Raw genomic sequence first — 23,620 nt, forward strand, 5'->3', positions numbered from 1 at the left:
CACAATGAGTGGAACATGATAAGCAATTGAGGGTTAAGGGCCTTGCTCAAGGACCCAACAGTGGCAGCTTGGTGGTGGCTTGAACCGGCAACCTTCTGTTTACTAGTCCAGTACCTTAACCACTGAGCTATCACTGGCCCATTAGTTTTTAATAGATTTCTCAGTCATCCACCACCCACCTGTAATGTACATGGATTCTCTTACACACTTTTCTGAGCTACACAAGACGGTCCAACGTACATCGTGTTCCTCCAAGACGTCATTTGATGAGTTTGATGTGGAGGAACTTTAATGGTCCTCAGATGCTTTTACAATCAAATGTCTTAACAAGTGCTTTGTAAAGTGTTGATGTACTTTTGCCTATATGATGTACACTCTCTGGCTTCTTTATCAGGCGTGCCATATTAATCATTCATAGGCCCCTGTATACACCCCCGCCACACTGCTTATATATAGAACAGCCTCTATTCTTTTTGACATTGATCCCACCTGTTGGAAACTGTCATTTTATATTCTGATCCATGATCGTGTAATTGCTGCAGATCTGTCAGCTCTGTGATCATTCTGGAAATATTTGATCATATCCAACAGGTGCTTGATTAGATTTCGATCTGGAGACTTGGGAGGCTGTTGAATTGGAATTAAGTTCATTGTCATGTTTTTGGTTACCAGTTTTGAGATGCGTTTGTGACACATCATATTGAAAGTAGCCATTATAAGAAGGGTACAATGTGGCCATAATAGATGCACATGGTCAGGAGCAATACTCAGATATGTAGTGTCCCCATACCCCCCCCCCCCCCCCCCTTTTTTTTTCAGACATGTGCGAAAGAGGTTACTGTTGCTGTTTATTGCATATTTTTTAATTTTTTTTTATTTAATTTTTTTTATTTTCTGCATTTAGCAGACGCTCTTATCCAGAGCGATTTACAGAAGTGCTTCCATAGTAAACATTTAATTTCTCAAGTTTTAGTAAACAGTCAAAGAACATGAATCTGCTGAAACCTGTTGGAACCAAAGATTTTTTTATTTTATTTTATTTTTTTCTCTTCAATGCTTTTCTTTGTTACATTTTGTAAGACATAATAATTAAACTATACCTAGAAATAAAATTATATACTCGTTGTCTAGGTAGAAATTAACAGCTACCATCAAAAACCAAAACAAACGAAGGGCTAATAGTTAATCCCAACAAGATGGGTTAAAATGGGGTTTTGACCTCGAAGCTGGCGCTTGTCAGGTGCAACAATACATCAGGCATTACGTTAGCCCACTACTGCTGAAATCCAGGTTTAAACTCCCTGGTTCAAACCTACACAGACACGATTAGCTATGTCTGAGAAGAGGGTAATGACCTAAGCTCTGCAATAGTCGCTTTATCCCAGTCGGGGTAGAGTCCCGTTCCCCCGGGAAAGGGCGCCCAGTGTTTCCCGGTGGAACGGGACCTGACGCAACCCTGACCAGAATAAAGCGTTTAATGTAATTGAAATAACAGTAGAATTTTGAAGCTGAAAAGCTGGTTGAAGATATAGTTTGCTTTTCAAATAATCCGGGTTCTTGATGCCCCTGTATGTGTCCGTATAAAATCTTGTGTACCTGCCAAAGAATGCTTATTGTATTCTGATTATGGCTCAAGGGGATTAGTACGAGTTTAACCTGCAGCAGATTCTTTCCTGTCAACTAGTTTCTTATTAACCTGCATTTGAATTATCAGGTTGTTTAAACCTTTTTTTTTTCTACTTAAGTTTATGTTCTCTGGTTTTCACAAGGTAAAATGATACACAGGACGTGCAGACAAAGACATTTGTTAGACACTGCTTCCTCAATCACCCAACATAACAAACCATTTTCCAAGTGGAGCATCTCCTTGTCTGGAATTGGAAAATCGATTCTCTGAACTAGGGCTGGGCGATATGACCATAAATTTGTGTCACGGTACTTTACGGTATGTCACATGTTTCATACATCTCCGCTTCCAGCTTGCTTCGGTGTCGTTGGCATAGCGTTAATATAGCAACTGACCTGAAGTATTTTCACCCTGTCAAGACATCCCTCGAATCCAGTGTTGTAATCATTTCTCTGAAAGCTTATTTCTCACCTGTCTATAGAGGAATCAAGTCCTTGCGTAGGTGGATTGTTACTGCGTTAGTAATGCCGCTCCATCGTTTTTTTGGCTTGATAAACCTTACAGTACATAGTGTTTTAATCTGTGTCGGAAACCAAAAAAACGAATAAACTGCCGGCACAGCTTGACATATTTCTTTGGCAGGTTCTTCTGGTGCATATTTGGTCTTCCTTTCTTCATCCTCCATCTGTTTTCTGTTTTTTTTCCCCATTATATCGAGGAAACCTCTCTCATCTGTTAACACTGTTATGCCAACGCTACTTCGCTAACTAGTGAGCTGTACCTAATCTGCACAGCACTCCATAGTGCTTTTAGCGGCGAATAAATGTGTTTTTTTTAATGCATTTTCTCCCCATTTTCCTCCCGATTTAGCGCACTCAATTTTGTCTTACACTGCTAAGAGATACCAGATTGCATCCGAGGAGAGCACGTCGCTGTACACGCCTCTTTCGACACGTGCACAGCCCTCCTCTTCTCGCCCATGCATTCTGCACAGGCGTCTCTTCCGCCAATCAGGTTCCTTACACAGCGTATGAAGACCCTCCCATCCACACATAGTCCGACCCCCACCCTGCAGATACGGTGGCCAATTAGTATCTGCTGCAGGCACTGCCAATTATGCCCGCTAGATGGCACCCAACCAACCGGTGGCAACACCGAGTTTCGAACCGGAGACAAATAATATTATATGATTTGCATCCTATTGAAGCTTACAGCTGTAGTATTAACTGTGCTACGGTATGGCAGTATATGAAAAATCCATACCGTACGGGGAATCAAAGCCGGTATACCGAATGTACCGTCATACCACCCAGCACTACTCTAAACCCGTGATGGTGGGCTGAATTTAGCACTACATGAGATTTGACAAGTTCATTAAAGCCCTAGATTTACTTGACAGTTTAGACACATTTATTGACACTCACTGTACGATTTGACACCCAAAAAATAAGACCTGTAGACCTGTTTTAAATGCAATAAAGTCAACTCGCTTTAAAAATAATGGTGCACACTGCTCCGACTGACTCACCTGGTCGCTGTTCTTTAAAAAAAAAATCCCTCAGATGATGTTTGAATGGCGTCTCGGCCATCAGAGAACCTGCGGTTGCCGGAGAACGACTTTTAAACTGTAGCATATGTTATTACCGTTTTTGCCTAATAGTTGCAGACTATTACATGCCATTTTCAAAGCTGGTTCCCCTGGAGCAACTGACCTCTAAGTGCCCGTTTCAAGAGGCACTAGCAAAATATCAGATGAGATTGAACCTCAGGATGGAACGCTTTAAGGCTAGCGTGTCTGATTGCTGCAGTAGCATTCTGTTATTTAGAAAACCTGAGTGGACTGTATTGTTTCCGGCTATTAGTGCGGTCGTTTGGTCTAGTAAGTCACGGATAAGTGTACTACAATCAGTAGGCTGCTTGCTAGACAACATTTAAAGCTTTGCAGAAGAGCCATCTCGAGGCCTTGTTTACATACGCCTACCTAAATACGTCGCTCACGCAGACGCTAATACGTCAGGTTGTTTGTGCCGGCAGCATCACTGGGGCTTTTGCACAGATGTATTTATTTCTCTGCAATATCGTCGTTTTCTTCGACATTTCTTTTATTTTAATTGATTTTACTGCTATTTCACACCAGCCTCAGAATCTAGCTGCAATAATAGCCGCATCAGTATCCAAAGCAGGCATGTGTTTTCCCTCAGCAGCTAATTGCCCCGTTCACTTGAGAACACAAGCAACTCGATCTGCTCGACACAACAATAGCACCTTAGCACCAACAAACAGTCCTCCCACATGTTCAGCGCTAGCATCAGTGTAGCATTGAAAGTACCTCTGTCTAAATAATGGGTTTACAGCCAGCACATAGAATCTAGCAACCTTTATTTATTTTTTTTTATGTTTGAATATTCTAAATATATTCATTAATTGTGTGTTTTACCACCACTTTATCTTATTCAGGGTCACGGTGGGTCTAATTCACTGGCTGTTAGGTAGGTAAATTAGAAAAACCCCAGACAGGTTGACATGCCAGTCCATCACAGGGCAAATGCACACATACAATCATACCTAGGGCAAAGTTAGCATCTCCAACATTGTATGTATATACATATATACAGTATAATACGTATATACAGTATGTGTGTGTGTGTGTGTGATATATATATATCTCACATATTTACACCATTCAGGCATAACATTAAACCACCTCCTTGTTTCTACACTCACTGTCCATTTTATCAGCTCCACTTACCATATAGAAGCACTTTGTAGTTCCACAATTACTGACTGTAGTCCATCTGTTTCTCTACATATGGTTTAAGCCTGACTTTACCCTGTTCTTCAATGGTCAGGACCCCCACAGGACCCCCACAGAGCAGGTATTATTTAGGTGGTGGATCATTCTCAGCACTGCAGTGACTGACATGGTGGTGGTGTGTTAGTGTGTGTTGTGCTGGTATGAGTGGATCAGACACAGCAGCGCTGCTGGAGTTTTTAAATACCGTGTCCACTCACTGTCCACTCTATTAGACACACTTATCTAGTTGGTCCACCTTGTAGATGTAAAGTCAGAGACGATCGCTCATCTATTGCTGTTTGAGTCGGTCATCTTCTAGACCTTCATCAGTGGGCACAGGACGATGTCCAGGGGGGGCGCTGTTGGCTGGATATTTTTGGTTGGTGGACTATTCTCAGTCCAGCAGTGACAGTGAGGTGTTTAAAAACCCCAGCAGCGCTGCTGTGTCTGATCCACTCATACCAGCACAACACACACTAACACACCACCACCATGTCATTGTCACTGCAGTGCTGAGAATCATCCACCACCTAAATAATACCTGCTCTGTAGTGGTCCTGTGGGAGTCCTGACCATTGAAGAACAGCATGAAATGGGGCTAACAAAGTATCCAGAGAAACAGATGGACTACAGTCAGTAATTGTAGAACTACAAAGTGCTTCTATATGGTAAGTGGAGCTGATAAAATGGACAGTGAGTGTAGAATGGTTTTAATGTTACGGCTGATCAGTGTATATAGATTCAGGCCAATCAAAAAGACGAATTGACATAACAAAAGGTTACTCCGGTGCAATCCCAGAATCAGTCAATTCCCTGAACAGAATCCTTGAATAGGTGTCGTCACAAGGGCTTCATTAGTTGCATCAGGTGTGCTCGAGATAAAACACATCAGATATCTGGACTGGCTCGGGGTTTGTCTGTGACGTGATGTATACGCTGTGAGTCCTCTGTACACTTTCCCATGACTTTGACAAAAACGTTGATCAGTTGTCAAACTTTTTTCACAGTTTGACACAACAAAATCATTTTACATATTTAAAATATCGGTTACCATGACAACCCTTAGTGTTATCACTCAACAGCAGCAGGCGACAATATTGTTACATGATAAAATCGAGTTTGAATGATCGTTTCACATATTGTAGCTATACAGTGTATCACAAAAGTGAGTACACCCCTCACATTTCTGCAGATATTTAAGTATATCTTTTCATGGGACAACACTGACAAAATGATACTTTGACACAATGAAAAGTAGTCTGTGTGCAGCTTATATAACAGTGTAAATTTATTCTTCCCTCAAAATAACTCAATATACAGCCATTAATGTCTAAACCACCGGCAACAAAAGTGAGTACACCCCTAAGAGACTACACCCCGAAATGTCCAAATTGAGCACTGCTTGCCATTTTCCCTCCAAAATGTCATGTGATTTGTTAGTGTTACTAGGTCTCAGGTGTGCATAGGGAGCAGGTGTGTTCAATTTAGTAGTACAGCTCTCACACTCTCTTATACTGGTCACTGAAAGTTCCAACATGGCACCTCATGGCAAAGAACTCTCTGAGGATCTTAAAAGACGAATTGTTGCGCTACATGAAGATGGCCAAGGCTACAAGAAGATTGCCAACACCCTGAAACTGAGCTGCAGCACAGTGGCCAAGATCATCCAGCGTTTTAAAAGAGCAGGGTCCACTCAGAACAGACCTCGCGTTGGTCGTCCAAAGAAGCTGAGTGCACGTGCTCAGCGTCACATCCAACTGCTGTCTTTGAAAGATAGGTGCAGGAGTGCTGTCAGCATTGCTGCAGAGATTGAAAAGGTGGGGGGTCAGCCTGTCAGTGCTCAGACCATACGCCGCACACTACATCAAATTGGTCTGCATGGCTGTCACCCCAGAAGGAAGCCTCTTCTGAAGTCTCTACACAAGAAAGCCCGCAAACAGTTTGCTGAAGACATGTCAACAAAGGACATGGATTACTGGAACCATGTCCTATGGTCTGATGAGACCAAGATTAATTTGTTTGGTTCAGATGGTCTCAAGCATGTGTGGCGGCAATCAGGTGAGGAGTACAAAGATAAGTGTGTCATGCCTACAGTCAAGCATGGTGGTGGGAATGCCATGGTCTGGGGCTGCATGAGTGCAGCAGGTGTTGGGGAGTTACATTTCATTGAAAGACACATGAACTCCAATATGTACTGTGAAATACTGAAGCAGAGCATGATCCCCTCCCTCCGGAAACTGGGTCGCAGGGCAGTGTTCCAGCATGATAATGACCCCAAACACACCTCTAAGACGACCACTGCTTTATTGAAGAGGCTGAGGGTAAAGGTGATGGACTGGCCAAGCATGTCTCCAGACCTAAACCCAATAGAACATCTTTGGGGCATCCTCAAGCGGAAGGTGGAGGAGCGCAAAGTCTCGAATATCCGCCAGCTCCGTGATGTCGTCATGGAGGAGTGGAAAAGCATTCCAGTGGCAACCTGTGAAGCTCTGGTAAACTCCATGCCCAGGAGAGTTAAGGCAGTTCTGGGAAATAATGGTGGCCACACAAAATATTGACACTTCAGGAACTTTCACTAAGGGGTGTACTCACTTTTGTTGCCGGTGGTTTAGACATTAATGGCTGTATATTGAGTTATTTTGAGGGAAGAATAAATTTACACTGTTATATAAGCTGCACACAGACTACTTTTCATTGTGTCAAAGTGTCATTTTGTCAGTGTTGTCCCATGAAAAGATATACTTAAATATCTGCAGAAATGTGAGGGGTGTACTCACTTTTGTGATACACTGTACGCTTAAGGAGTGGTGAACAATATGATCACTTTGTTGAAAATTAAATTGTGAATGCAGTAGTGACAGAATAATGAAGTTATGAGCACAGGTTCTTGTTTTGACTGATAGGGTTTATAGAAAACAGCAGCACTTTTTATTATGACAAACAATGAGAGTAAAGAGCTTGAGGTGACTGTTTGTGTGTTAGGAGTGAGAGGAACAGCGCAGGTAGTAATTTTGAAGACGAGGTTAGGGAGGCGAGATTGAGATTGAGGAGGGTCGAGAGTTTTATCAAGAGCTGAGGATGGAGCCGCCAGGCAGGAGGAGGTTATTGTATGCGTTGAGGGAGGACAGGCAGGTGGTTGGTGTGATGGAGGATGTTCGGGGCGATGTTAACGAAAGATCTTCTGTGGCAAATCCTAATGGAATCAGACAGATGATGAAGAGACACCTGCTTTAACAAGCTAAAAACTAAACCACATCAAGAGGACGGGCAATCCAGTCATTTTTTGTATCTGTCTGATGAGGGTGCACCGTGGCTTGGTGGGTAGCACTGTCACCTCACAGCGAGAAGGTCCTGGGTTCGATTTCCAGGTGGAGCGGTCCGGTCCTTTCTGTGTTGAGTTTGCATGTTCTCCCGTGTCTGCATGGTTTCTTCCAGGAGCTCCGGTTTCCTCCCACAGTCCAAAGACATGCAAGTGATGTAAATTGGAGATACTAAATTGTCCATGACTGTGTTTGACTTTAAAGACTTGAACTGATGAATCTTATTAAATAATAAATAAATAACGAGTGATCCGCTGTGGCGGCCCCCAATGGACGAGACACCTGTTTTAACAAGCTATGAACTGTATCACATTATAAGTACAGGCAATCCTGTCAATATTTGTATTTGTTTAATCTAACTGATCAGGTACAGTCGAATTCCATAGCTGTTGGTGCTCTTGTTGTTGATGTTTGATTTTTTACCATTAATTAAACCATCTGATATAAAATATGTATGTAAAGTGTTCAAATGAAAACTCTCTAGTATTGTTGCTTTGATATAGTGATATAGTGATTGTTATAAAGCTTGTTGCCTAAGGAGTTACTGGCATACAGACCCTCTGTCCCCTTGTGTTTGCAGTAGGGGAACAGATGAATAATTGAGCCTAAGGCGTGTTGTGTACTGCAACCACTCTGTTTATCCAACCTACAGCTAAAAGAATGATGCATCTACTCACACCTAAAAGCTCATGAATTTCCTTTCACATATATTTGCTAATCCACCCATATATCAATCTAACAAACTATCAATCTATCAGTTGTATATGGAATCTGATTGGTTGATTCTCTTGAATCTTTTTTAACTGACAAAATGCAAAGAATTTGGTTTTGAGCCAATTTGATTTTGTAAATATAAACACATTTAGAATTTGATGCCTGAAATACATTCCAAAAAGTGGCACAGAGGCGTGTTTACCCCCTGTTACATCACACTTTGCGCATGAGATCGGCTTCACATACAGAGAGCCACGCCCTGATGTCTGCGCTCCTCCACTTTTTGTACAGGTGCCCTGGACAACAAAGGTCCTTACACAGCACGTCTTTCCCACCCAGCAGCACTGTTGCCACACAGCAAGAAGGTCCTGGGTTCGATCCCCAGGTGGAGCGGTCCGGGTTCTTTCTGTGTGGAGTTTGCGTGTTCTCCCCGTGTCCGCGTGGGTTTCCTCCGGGTGCTCCGGTTTCCTCCCACAGTCCAAAGACATGCAAGTGAGGTGAATTGGAAATACTAAATTGTCCATGACTGTGTTCGATATAACCTTGTGAACCGATGAACCTTGTGTAACGAGTAATTACCGTTCCTGGCATGAATGTAACCAAAGTGTAAAACATGACGTTAAAATCCTAATTATGATGTGCTAGCATATTATCCCACCACGCTTAATTACACTTTTAAATTGTGTGGCAATGAAAGCTAGAAGCTAAAATTATGGCAGGGATCCAATTTAGAAACCTCACGTTTCAAAGGCATGCGTAACAATACATAGGTTGACATTGGAAGTACAAAATTTAAACACCTGAACAATGTGGGGAAAAGTATGGAGATACTTGTGATTGGATGATTTTTATCCATAAAGTGCCACCAACTTTTTAATGCACTGGGTAATCCATAATGGTTTCGGTGGACTTGATTAGTTTGAAGGATTGTTTGTTTTTACTGGAGCAGGTGCACCCTGGTACAAGCAGTTTTTGTTAATATGTTTTAATGTGCCAGGATTATACTGTCCCCAAAATCTTGCCAATATCTATTGATTATTATACTTATTTGGTATCTACGCCTACGCCTACCCCTGCGTCTGCCTTCCCTCGCCTTCCAAATTCAGGCAGATATCAAAATTACTGTCGTACCATAAATCAGTCAGTGTCTTCTTTCCACAGAAACGTTATCCTCCAGGCTTCAGTTTTCATGCTACCTTAATTAAATTCATTCTGATTATTCATGGAATACTGTGAGTCAGAACGTGATGGCTGTGAGCTTGCAGTCTATTTTCACCTATTAAGAAATTATGCCTTTATTTTCATGTGGGAATTCCAAATGGGAATTAAATCAGTCCCCAATGCACCAAATACGAATTTTCTTTCTTCTTCAGTCCCATTCTCTTGCTGCATTCTTACTCCAAACAATATTAGTAGAACAATGAGTCTGTCCCATAATGCCCGAGAGTTTCTCTCCACATAACGGAGGTATAATGGTGCCATTTGTCTGGTGTGATACTGATCTGAATCATAGAGTTCACAAATTTAATGGCTTTCTTTCTCTTCAAAGGCAAGTATGTGCTCCTCACTGCACACATAAATATAGTTGAATGAGAGCCCACCCTTCTGTTGGTATCAGGCATGCTTTCAGCTCATCTAGAAGAAATGCTGCTGGGTGGGAACTGGTTGCTTACTGTGCTATATTATTAACAAGGAAAATGTCTTTTATTTTGTTGTATTTTTGTAGGGGCTTTATAGTGCTCTATCAATTTATTATTAAGGCTACTGTCAAGTCAAATTTATTTGTATAGCTCTTTTTACAATGGGCATTGTCTCAAAGCGGGTGGCACGGTGGCTAGCACTGTCTCCTCACAGCGAGAAGGTCCTGGGTTCGATCCCCAGGTGAAGCGGTCCGGGTCCTTTCTGTGTGGAGTTTGCATGTTCTCCCCGTGTCTGCGTAGGTTTCCTCCGGGTGCTCCGGTTTCCTCCCACAGTCCAAAGACATGCAAGTGAGGTGAATTGGAGATGAAAATTGTTAGTGACTGTGTTCGATATAACCTTGTGAACTGATTAACATTGTGTAACGAGTAGCTACCGTTCCTGTCATGAATGTAACCAAAGTGTAAAACATGACGTTAAAATCCTAATAAACAAACAAACATTGTCTCAAAGCAACTTTACAGAATCCAGGACCAACAGACTAAAAACCCCTGTTGAGCAAGCCAAGGGCAACAGTGGCAAGGAAAAACTCCCTTAAAAATACAAGAAGAAACCTTAAGAGGAACCAGACTGTGCATATAGTTTTCTAAAGATTTCCATATAAAATGTTTGAACTATCCCTGAAATGATCCCTTTAAAGAGTAAATGGTTTGTTTGCTTATATTCTTACATTTAAGGCCCTACCTAATTAACGGACGTGAAAATCGCGTCATGGACCGTGAAATGAGCCTTTTCCTGTGTAATATGCAATTTGTTGTGAAATTTAAGGCTGTGTTTAGTGATTACACATTTTTTATTTAAGTGCCTCACGTTTACTGGTTAATCTGCACTTTGAGGTGGTCCTAGCAATCCTACGGCAATTCAGTTAGTAATCAGTTAGTCAAAATGTCCAAGATGTCAAAGTCTAAAGCTGCTAAAAACACGACTCGGGTAACTGAGTTTGAAAATTCTGTGGACGCAGAGGGGGGTGTCTCAAAACATAGACGTAGCATGAAGCCTTGCACCATCGCTGGATGTTCTAGGTTTAATCGTTAAAGTAGCTGTGCTGTGTATGTGAAGTGAAAAAGTAAATCATGGGTTTATTTCATATTTCTCAGCTGATTTATCTTGCCACTGTGAAGCACTGGACAGGGCACCAATCCATTGCACTTGGACATAGTCAGTTACGTCTGTGTGGACACCAGGCAGGCTGATAGATTCGAATTCAGATCCTAGCTGTAGTGGGCTAGCATAATATGTGTGATATAAAAGCCATGCAGGATTTTTTTATATATCTAGCTAATTTTAAACACCATATTTATTTTCTGTTGGTCACATTAGACATGCTCCCAAGAGCCCTTCACCACAAACCCCTTGGTTAAATCACTAGGGTCTTATAATAATGTGGCATTGGGGCAACATGATGATTTGCTGTAGTTCACCTGTAACTGCTTAAGCCAAAGTTCCACATGATTCACCTTTAAAGATTCTCATATTCTTCTAATAATGAACTGAGCAATTTGACTATATTAAAGATTTTTTTGTTTCTGACACTTAAAATGACAAGATTCTCGGCCACAGATCAGTCGTTTAAACGTTTTAATCACAGAAGTGAGAGAAAGCTGCTCCTCCCCTCTCAGTTCCTCTCTTTCCCTCTCTCTCTCTCCTCTCTCTCTCTCTCTCTCTCTCTCTCTCTCTCTCTCTCTCTCTCTCTCTCTCTCTCATTCTTCTTCAAACTCCTAGTCACTGGTGTGTCGCTTCCAGAGGAACGGCAGCTCTAAATCCAAACCCAAGTGGACGTGATGCTGGCGAGAGCAGCTCCTCTGCTATTTTGAAGAGAGGACTGCAAGCGTTTTCCACTATCTACTCTCTACTCTTCCTTTGCTTTTCGACTAGAGCTTTCATTTTTTTCTCCTTGCTGAGTCCTGTCAGGACCGGTACCTTTTTCTCCTGTTTTACCTGTGGTAGCCGTTCTCACTCAGTTTGAGAAGATGATCGGGGTAAACAGCGTTCAGGGCACGGGGAAGGTGCGCATGAGGGCTGGCGGCTCTATGAAGTACGGCAGGGAGGAATCTGTCCGTAGGCAGCCCCAGCACCGGTCCAAATCTCTCAAAATGTCCAACTCGGCTGAGTTCACCAGCGCACAGCCCAAGAAGGACAAGGTAAACCTGCCTGTGTTGTACAGTGAGCCTGGGATTGTTGCAGTGCAGATTGTTTTTTCTAACCGGGTTAAAACATAATGAGGTTTTGGACATCGGTTGCTGCTGTTTGTGTATTTAATTGTGTTTGTACTCACACAGACTGCAGTGTATGAATTTCCTCTGCTAATATTATTAGTTAGAATTACTTTTTTTTTTTTTATAAAAACACGACTAACAGGTATTTTCAAATTATGGATGGCTCTGTGGCTCCCTTTCCCATCTAGGGGAACGCTGAGGAGTGACAGATCGGCTTTGGCGAGTGTTATACCGACACCTCGCCTTTCATTGATGAGTTGCTTTGCTTGCAGCACTCTCTAGTGTCCCCTCTTTGTGTCTCTCACTTTGTGCTTGATTGATTTGACTGATGTTGTTTCCAAAGGCGTGTCATTTGTGTAACTTCAGATTCTCAAATTCTCACCCGTCACGAGTAAATCTCAACACTTTTATGCTCTATTAGTGTCAGTTAGTGTGTGATATGTACTAAATTGTAATGCACCTTATCTGAGGCTGTACTGCATGAATGTGTTTGTGTTGTTTGACCGCAGTGGAATGTGTTTAAGCTGTGGACTTTGTTGAGCAGTGATGTGAATAGAAAAATAAATACATCCTGTTTTTAAATAACCTGTAGTGACAGTATTTGCCTGACCTTTATGCGCTGATTTTGTCTTACGTTGTATCATAATTTTTATTCTAAAATGATCTTAGTATGTATGGTTGTGTTGTGCTCTCTTATTTTATGAACTGTATTAAAATTAATGACCAAACGTGATATAATTTTGAGATTCGTTCAATCTAGAATTTGATTTTCTATGGCATGTGAGCAAAATAGCTCATTATAAGTGCTAGTGTCCTGCATCACAAAGCATTTTTATCCTTGGGCTTGGTTACCTTCATTACCCGTTAGTGGAAACGTGGACCAGCGTTGGTAACGGGCGTTGTGGTCAAACACAATGAACACAATAACATACAATATATACAATAAACAACATGTGCGATGGTTGCAGCACAAAAACCCAAGAATATTAGTGAACTGGAGACCATAGTCATGAGGAATGGACTGAGATTTATTTAGGAACGCTGTCAAAAGTTCATAACAGTAAAAAGACGTTCGTCATAAAGAGGTGGAATAATTCTAAAACTGCAGTCGTCATTAAAAGTGGCATTTTGCGTTGAATTTGGAGAAACCACTTGTTATATTAGTTGTGTTGCTATTTAAGTTGTGCTTTAAGTTGTGCTGAAAGTTGGTAAATGGGGGTTGAATAATTATGATTGTCATAAGTGTAATTTCAAAGCACATGGGGAATTAATTGAGCTCTTGGGCTATGACTTGTAGGGGGGTTCCAGGGGTTTCCTGCCTTGCGCCCAGTGTTTCACAGTGGAATTTTGCCTGCCGTGACCCTGATCAAGAAATAATTAATTAAATGGGCTTATTAAGTGATTAATCAGCAAATCTGAGCTGTTTGTTTTTAAAATTAGTAGGGCAGTGGTAGCTCAGCTTAAGGTACAGGACTAGTAATCAGAAGGTTGCTGGTTAAAGCCCCACTTCTTACAAACTACCTGAACGTTCAAATGCTCGCATTTTTGGATAAAAGCATCTGCTAAACGCCGAAAGCGTAAATAAACTCTGGTTTGATAGAATTACTAACCGTTTCGATTGACAGTGCTTCTTGTCTTAAATCCCTCATATAAAATATATATAATGTTGTATTTAAACATATAAGAATGCATTTTGTCACACTTGGCTTGTTTTTAACACTGCTGGGCTGTTGTTGCTCTCAGATATTTCCACTTCAAAACAGCAACTGTCAACAGGGACGGCTCTGGCAGAACAGAATTTGTTATTGGTTTAGAATAGCATGTTAAATGTCATGTATTCAGTGTGTACTGCCAGTGTTTGTTAGTATTGCAGCCTGATTGTGCATGGTTGATACTATAAGAAGAACAACCTACTAAAACATGGCTGAAATGATCTACAGATGTGGCATTAGGAGTGTGTATTAAAAGAGTGAAGCTGGCAACATATGGCTGAAGGTCATCATAACTCCTGCTGTACTACCGGTCAGGCCCAACTGATAGCACTGGCATATGTGCACTAGCTCACTAATGAGCCTGTTGGCCAGCAGCATATATGTGTTATATACGTACACATATATACACACACACACACACACACAGAAATGTTTGTCATTATGCCTATATTATTGCTGACCAGGCACTGACTAGGCATAACATCATGACCACTGACAGGTGAAGTGAATAACACTGATTATCTCTTCATCACAGCACCTGTTAGTGGGAGGGATATATTCCCTTTACTTTTTAGAACTAATTTTATTTATACAAATGTTAATCTATTTAGTCAAATTCTAATTAACCCATAATATCCTTAAGGCTACCCAAGCTGGATGGGTCCTGTTGAGTTTGGTTTCTCTCAAGGTTTCTTCCTTGTAATATTTAGGGAGTTTTTCCCTTGCCTGCTGTTGCCCTCAGCTTGCTTATCAGGTTTTTTATCCTGGAATCTATAAAGTTGCTTTGATAGAATGCCCTATAAAAATAATTTTGACTTGACTCGAATTACTAATAGGCACCGGGCACTTGATTTAAAATTCAGCCCCCGCAGTCCCTTCTGCACCAACATCCCTCCCTATATTAATCATTTCTTTTCATGTTTACATTTCATCTTTATCAGCTGTTTTGTCCTGGTCACGTTGGGTCCAGTTTCATCCGGAATCATTGGGCGCGTGACATGAATACACCCTGGACAGACGCCAATCCATCTCAGGGCTTCGACCATCCCCTCTTCCTCATACATAGCCAGTCACGTCTATGTAGACATGACAGCTGATAGCATCACTGTGATTACGTGCTATCCAGGGTGTTTTTGTCTTGCACCTAGGGTTTTATCCTGGTAATGATGGTTCCAGTTCCATCCGGAAGCATTGGGCGCATGAAGACATGACTACACCCTGGGCAGGGCACCAATCCATCTCAGGGCTTTAGTGATCCTCCCTCTCTCAGACATAGCCAATCATTTTTATGGATATGTGATGGTCGATAGCATTACTGGGATTGAAAACCAGATCTGCTGCACCACACGAGTGCCACTCCCTATGTTGTAGAATGTTAAATCTAAACTACGCTACAATTTGGGTATCACTAATCACCTCAAATGCAAATATGTAGACGAACACAGCTACTGTAAAATGACGGTCAGTGGGGTGCTTGATTAGCTGTGTCTGTAAGGGGCGGGGCGATAGCTAGACAGGCCTGCAGTTGCAGGATTGGCTGGCTGAACGATGAAGCCTGCACAGTGAGATCACAGTGAGATCGGTGCATGATATGAACCCTCCTCGGTCAGGAGAAGGTCTGCAGCAGTAGAGGCGGATTACAATCGGGTTATTGGGTATGACTAATATGCATACACAGAAAATACAAAGAAAAAAAGACAATGTGATGCTTCTTGTGTGTATCATTCCTGGAGCATTTTAAAGAGATGACTTTAAAGATTATGTTCAGATGATGCTTATCCATCCTCACACACACTTACTGGTAATTCAGGCCACACAGCTTTACCTAAGTCTGGGTTTTCCAAAAAAAAAAGGGTTGTAATAATAGAAATAATAGAAAAATAATAGAAAATAAACTAATTTAAACAGGTACTTAAAAACAAAATGAACTTGCACTTGAATGCTCTCTTGTGAAGGCTTTACATTATCTTGTAAACCACAGTGGGACCAGATTGCCATCATTTTATTAATTAAGTAGATTTAATTTTGATTCATTGTTTGTGTTGCCTGGGTCACGGTAAAAAATCATGGACAAAATGTGGATCACTTGAGAAAAAATCAACAAATCCTGATCTAAGTCATTGTGCATTAAGATTTCTGCAGATGTCCTGATCACATTAGCAGTGTGAACGCAATCCCATCATTCAATTCAAAAGCACTGCAGTCTCCTATATAGCTTAAACATATCTTTCACTCCACTGTTTGAGCCCAGTTATGCAACACGCTGCCCACTGTAAATCTTCATTCAGTAACAGCAGAACAAAAAAAAAAGTACGGTCCTGGAGACACTGAAGATTCATGATTCAAAAGCCAGTGGGTGGAAGAAGCTGTGAGACAAACAGCCTTGGCATAACAAATCACTGCTGCGGTGTTTGACCAGTAGCTGTTAATGGCATTGCACAGAACATATGCAGCAAACAAAGCACAGCGCAAAAAAAAAAAAAGAAAAATGGTGTGTGTTTCTTGAGCAGTTAGAACTCATTGTCTTGTTTTGTTTTATTGAGTGAATCTTAAAACATTAAGAATTAACAAATTAAGAATTAAACTATTGAAATGAATGGTTAATATGGTCAGATATGGGGTGTTTCTGAAAACCTAGTGAGCTGCCTGAGTAGAGAGGATTCTAATAAGACATCAACTTATAAGGCGGATTATTTAGACGCACTACTTAGACGGCGATTACATCGCCACAAATCTCGCTTACTAAGCTAACACGGTTGACCTCAGTCCATTCAAACCAATGGGCTGAGGTGGCACAATCCGCTAGCATGCCAGCACATCTCCCTCTGTGTACCAAAAATTTTAATTGTCACCGACCAGCCCGAATTTAGAAATAAATGACACTTGTGCATAAAAATCAATGAGAATTTATTTACATTTGTCTGCGATATTTGTCATTTTTTGTGAGGAAAGTTGTGCTGCACTGAATGCTGGGATTGCCTTCATTGCTAAGAAAGCTTCACATGCTCCCTCGTTATTCAGTCAGATTATTGCTTAGAATTAGGGCACCTTAGTAGGCAGCATTTTAAGGTATCTAAGAATTCAGACAGCTTTCTTGACGTACAATGCGTCTATGTAGACAGATCACTAGATTTTCAGACAGACCCACGGTGATAAACATCTGTGTTTATTATTAGACTAATTTCTGTTCTTTTTCTCTGCAGGCATTGTACAACTCGATCAAGAACGAGAAGCTGCAGTGGGCAATGTACGTACACTGTTAATCATTACATAGACTACATTCACTGTATAATCAATGCATTTCTAGCTGTCGTGTGTTAAGTGTATGATAAAGCTATTAGCGATATTAGTCTTTACCAAAGTTGACCTTGGACAGAGCAGTGGCGTCTTTGGCACAGAAAAGAAAGCCTGGTGAGGCACAATAAACACTGTATGTCCTGTATGGTCTATCTGACACAAACCTGCTTGCTCAGTGAATCCAAACACAAACACACCTCGTCAATGAAGTCACAAATGCACACATTAACTTAATCAGTAATTAGCAAAAGTGGAGACTAAATATGAGTGACATCTTTAATAACAGCACTTAATCTCATACAGCTGGTTTATTACCTTCCTATAGAGCAGGGGTCCCCAACCTTTTTTGCACAATGGACCGGTTTCATATAAGATATAATTTCACAGACTGGCAGGGCGGGAGAATTTAAAATTATACGACAAGCATAATAAAAAACACAAAGTGCATAACAATACTACTCACCGATGATGGAAAATCAGTGGGAACCCTGAGCTTCTTCCGCTGCAACAAGACCCTCCCACCTAGGGGCGATAAGGAACACACTTCGCGTGTTATTGTCTCCTATTCCAGTCTACTCTGTAACTTTGTTTTGGTTGCCGTCACTGCAGAAAATCCCTCTTCACAAAGATAGGGTGTTGGAAATGGAGAGCAGTGTTTTCATTGCTTTAGTAGCAATCTCTGGATATTCTGCCTTGATTTTAATCCAAAAAGCTGGCAGGTCTGAAGTCGACTGAAACATACTTTTTAGGCCAGAGTCATTTTCAATCTTCAGCAGTTGATCCTTACAAATGGGTCACGGATAGGTACACATTGGTGTGTTTATTCTTTCTGTGCGGCCCGGGGGTGGATTGGGACCACTACTATAGAGCACATCCGTCAAACTCAAGGCCTGCAGGCTGAATCCGCCCCACCATGTCATTTTATGTTGCCTGCATAAGCTTAAAAGGCATATGACGTTGTTAAAATAAGTCTATGCTGCTTTAAAGTGTACGTTGTAAAGTCCTACATGTAACATTTAACGGACACTTTTATCCAAAGCTTCTTACAGTACTGTGACAGTATACAATCTAAGCAAATGAGGATTAAGGTCATTGCTCGAGGGCCCAACAGTGGCAACCTGGTTCAAGACCCAAATCTGTCAGGTTACCATTGGTGGGCCGTTGTGCCAAGGCTCTTAACCCTCAATTGCTTGCAATGTATACAGTGTTAATTGTAAGTCGCTTTGGATAAAGGCGACCAATAACCAGCGACTTTCTGATTACTAGTGCGGTACCTTAAACACTAGGCTACAACTGCTAGGTTCATAAACTGCATCTCCCATAATGCATGTTGATTTGCAAAGTGGCAATTCATCTAAATGCGCCCTAATACAGAACTTGATAAGAACTGAATGAGTTAAATATATCTATATTTATACCAATATTTATCACACACACTAATAGATCTATAAACTTTATTTGTTTAATGATGCACATATTTGCATAACAAACAATGTTTAATACGCCCATCTCTAGCAAATTCATAGATCAATAAAAAAAAGTCTGATGTTGAAAGATACAAATTTGTGGATCATAGATGCCTGAGACCTTATGTAAATAAAAAGAATATTAACCTATTGCCGCTCAAGTGGCGCAGCGGTAAAAAAGTACGCTAGCACACCAGAGTTGGGGTTTCGAATACGTGGGCTGGGCGGCTGCATGAACGATTGGCTGTTGTTCATAGGGGTAAAAATTAAGACCATAGGTCCTCATAACTGGTGCAATTGCGGCCCCTGCTGGCTGACCGGGCTGAGGAATAATGCTGATGGGGGTGTGGCCCTCCGTACACAGTGCCTGTCAGTGTATGAACTCGACTCGTGCAGGTGAAAAATGCCGTCTGTACTGACTGTACGTGCCGGAGGGGGCGCATGTCAGTTGAGAGGCGTCCTCAGTCAGCGGTGAAGGGTCAAATCAGTATAGAGGATGCAGTTATGGTAATTGGACACGACTAGATTAGGGGAGAAAAATTGTGGGGGGGGGGATAGAAAATTCAAAAATAATATTTACCTATTTGACAATTATATTTCCAAAAAATTCATACGTTTAATAAATTCAGGTTCTAATTTAAGGAACTGTTTTGAACGTACTCCTCTTTTTTCTGATTGAAGTGTTTGCATGATCTGGTTCGCTCTTCTGACCTGCTGTGAGGAAACGTTCATATCGACCCTGGCAAACCAGCCCCGTCTGTCAGAACGTAGAGCGGGCGTCAAAGCCGCACGAGCGCGCAATTGTTCCCGGGTAAATGATTGGATCGCTGGCAGTTGAGACGAGAGCTGTAATTAAGATCGGAAACTGAATCCGTCTTGCCGATAACAATAGTCATGTAAGCTCGCTGCATCGTGGCTCAAGTAATCGACCAAATTACAGCCTGCAAACACCGGCCTGCTTGTGTGCATATGCCTAACCACTCATGATTTAAAGATACCCCTTTATATTTCTCATCTTTTCTCCTGTGGCACTTTATACAGTCTTATTTCGTTTAATAATAATACAAAACCACACAAAATAATATTCTGTCCATATAATAGCTTTCCAAATTGATATGCATATGAATTAGCTTAGTGACTCCAGTGACTGGAAACAAGTGGTCTGTCTGAAAACCTAGTGAGCTCTCTACATAGACATCCTACGCACTCCTGAGAAGAAGGCGGTCTAAATTCTTAGATACCTTAAATTGGTGCCTAACGAGACGCCTTATTCTGACTGAAATTCTGACTGAGTAACGGAGATGCGTGTGCTTCATCACCAGCGATTTACATTTTCGGCATTTAGCAGACGCTTTTATCCAAAGAAACTTACAGTACTGTGACAGTTTATTGTCTAAGCAATTGAGGCTTAAGGGCCCTGCTTGAGTGCCCAACAGTGGTCTACCAGGCAGTGATGTGGCTTGAACCATCAACCGTTCCATTACTAGTCCACTAGGCTACAGCTAAGCAAAGCTGACGTTTCTGCAAATTACAAGGGAAGGGACGTGGCGGTCCATATTTGGTTCCTAGATGATAGTTCCTGCTAGAGATGGAGGAGAAGCTTACTGTCATGGTGCCAAACTTTTGCAAATAAATGGCAGCGATCACTGATGGGGGTGGGGGGGTTTGTGTCTGATTTGCCATGGCATTTTCTTTTTTGCTTGGGTCAGTTAAACCATGGAAACCAAATGCACACAGGCGATGATAGTGCTGCCAGTGTGAACACAGGGCGATGAGTGATCAGCGATTTGGGCAACAAGGGTTAAAAAGTCGCTGCCGGTATGAACACAGGGCGATGAGCAATCAGAGATTAGGGCAACGAGGTAAAAAGTTGCTGCCAGTGTGAACACAGAGTGATAAATGATTAGTGATTTGGGCGACTGTAGGTAATAAGTCGCTGCCAGTGTGAACACGGGGCAATGAGTGATTAGTGATTTGAGTGACGAGGTAAAAAGTCACCTCCATTGTAAACACAGGGTGATGAGCGATCAGCGATTTGGGCGACAAGAGGTAAAAAGTGGCTGCCAGTGTGATCATATGGTGATGAATGATTAGTGATTTGGGCGACTGTAGGTAATAAGTTGCTGCCAGTGTGAACACAGAGTGATAAATGATTAGTGATTTGGGCGACTGTAGGTAATAAGTTGCTGCCAGTGTGAACACAGGGCGATGAACGATCATTGATTTGGGTGACAACAGGTAAAAAGTCACCTCCATTGTAAACACAGGGTGATGAGCGATCAGCGATTTGGGCGACAACAGGTAAAAAGTGGCTGCCAGTGTGATCACATGGTGATGAATGATCCGCGATTTGGGCGACAACAGGTAAAAAGTTGCTGCCAGTGTGAACACAGGGCGATGAACGATCATTGATTTGGGTGACAAGAGGTAAAAAGTCACTACCAGTGTGATCACATGGTGATGAATGATCCGCGATTTGGGCGACAACAGGTAAAGAGTCGCTGCCAGTGTGAACACAGAGTGATAAATGATTAAATTTAAAGTAAACTGTTCCACTGGAAGCTTATTAAATGATAATAAAAGGTGCTGAATACCTGTTCCAAGTACATGTATTTAATATTAGGATTAACTACACATTGTATCTGCTGTGTTTACATGTTTCCCGACAGTACATTAAAGTAAAACTGGCACAGCTGGCTAACTGCAGCGTTTCTGACCTTGAGCTCTCTTTGATCAGACTAGCATCTGGTGGCACTGTTCTCTGAGACAGCTGCTTCTCTGTAATGGAGTGTGTATACGTGCTGTCTGCTCTCCCGCTACCGAGCGTCCTCCACCTGCTGCATACCCACATGAGCATTAGAAAGAATCCTCTGCACATCTGCCTTTACTATATGTTTTATTCTGGCTTACACTGTATGACCAAAAGTATGTGGACACCTCATTCAGTTAATACGTTTAGGTTTGGTTAAAAACGCTTTTCTGTTAGGGTGTGATTGCACCCGAACAGTTACAAATACAGAGTGACTGGTGTTATTTATTATGCTTAACAGTTCTTTTTCTAGTTTGTTGACCAAGTTTACATCCTTCATACCCATCCTTCACACTGCCAGAGATCAGAAATGAAAAACAGTGATTGGCCAACCTTTATAAATATCTGCAACCTTCATCAGCTTTTAAAAGAAAAAAAAAAAAAAGCCTGATCAGTCCATTTGTAAATTAAGGGAGGACTAATGGAAGTGTTGGACGGGATTGCCGGGACTGGCTGTATGCCGACGAGTCAGTGCAGAGAGTCTTAGTATTTAAAATTAGATTTATCAAACCAGGGTGAGTTTTGTGAATAATAAAGTAGCCTTTAGCTTTTGGAACATTCAAGGACTTTTTTGTCAGCTATAATTTTGTGTAGGAGTTGCTTTTGAGGATGAGAGTTCCAAAGCTTGTAGTCCAGTGACCACTGAAGCTAGTGCTTGCCATTGTGCAGTGATTTGAGAGCTGAATGTAGCTGCGTGACTGCAGTTTTTATTTTGCTTTATTTTACATGCTTCACCTCAGCACTCGGTTCTGTGATCCTATTTTGTGAGTGATTAGCTGTTGTTCACACAGGGTGGGTAGCCGGACCAGGGCTCCTCATAACTGATGCAATTACGACCTCTGCTGGCTGATTGATGGCGCTTGCGCAGAGTCGAGGAATGATGCGTTGATCAGGGTGTGGCTCTCCGTACACAAAGCTGATCTGTATATGAACTCACCTCGTGCAGGTGAATAGATGCAGTCGGTACTGCACACATGTCGGAGGGGGCATGTGTCAGTTACGGCGCTCCTCAGTCAGCATCGGTAGAGGGGAAGCGTAATGCTATCAGGGTAATTGGATACGACTTGATTAGGGACAAAATATGTGGGGGGGTGGATTGCAAAAAAAAAAAAAAAAAAACAGAGAATTTATTTACTTTAGAAAAGAACTCCGCATTCATCTGCCATATTTGTAATTTGTGAGAAAAGTTGTGCCGCACTGAATGCTGGGATTGCCTTCCCCGCAAAGGAAGCATCTGATGCTCCCTTGTTATTCAGTCAGATTATCGCTTTGAAATAAGGCACCTCAGTAGGCAGCATTTTAAGGTATCTAAGAATTTAGACAGCCTTTTTATCAGGACCGTCTATTTAGAAAGCTCACTAGGTTTTCAGACAGACCCATATTATGCCTAGATAGAAAGTGTGGTTTTCATGGACAAGCTTATCTAGGCATTTTTGACCTCTGTGCTGTGTTGCAGAAGCCAATATTGCAATGATTATTAAGAATGATACAGCATATAGTCCTAATATAAATGTTAGAAGATACCTGAAGAGGTAACATTTACTGAAGAGGTGATAAGATCTACATGCCTGGTTGTTTATACCATGCAGCTACACATCCACCAAAATCATCTTTTACACACCTTTAGATACTTATTGTAGATATAAGACTTTTATTAGGCTAAATTCTGTAGTTTTTGCAACTTTTCTCAATAATGTGTTGCACTGTCCTTGCATTTTAGCACTAATTGCGTTAGTTTTTTTCTTTTAATACCAGAACTACATTAATTGCATGCATTTCAGAGCAGACAGCTCTCATTTTCCTCTGATGTATAAGCGCTTCTGCACTGTAATGTGTCAGGCTTATAGAATAGTTTATTGCAGAAGTAGTGATTTATTTTTTAATTAAGCAAACACAACTCATTTTTTGTATGTCATAGTAAGTCAGAGTTCCAATCTTAATTATACCAAGCTGACTAAGGGCGCATT

At 41.5% G+C, this 23,620-nt stretch overlaps 1 protein-coding gene across 5 annotated transcripts in view; it reads left to right on the forward strand.

The window, feature by feature from the left end:
* The window catches only part of psd3l (pleckstrin and Sec7 domain containing 3, like), a 130,399-nt gene that overhangs the window by 87,903 nt on the left and 18,876 nt on the right, over positions 1 to 23,620 (forward strand). For 4 of the 5 annotated variants that reach the window (XM_063014636.1, XM_063014641.1, XM_063014642.1 and 1 more), the window contains one exon: positions 17,285 to 17,328. In XM_063014636.1, coding sequence (XP_062870706.1) covers positions 17,285 to 17,328 — 44 coding nt within the window. Of the gene's footprint in view, positions 1 to 12,096; positions 12,295 to 17,284; positions 17,329 to 23,620 lie in introns of those variants that run through there. The other variant, XM_063014644.1, reaches the window with a different exon arrangement.

The sequence above is a fragment of the Trichomycterus rosablanca genome, chromosome 18 (assembly GCF_030014385.1).
Source record: "Trichomycterus rosablanca isolate fTriRos1 chromosome 18, fTriRos1.hap1, whole genome shotgun sequence".
NCBI lineage: Eukaryota > Metazoa > Chordata > Actinopteri > Siluriformes > Trichomycteridae > Trichomycterus > Trichomycterus rosablanca.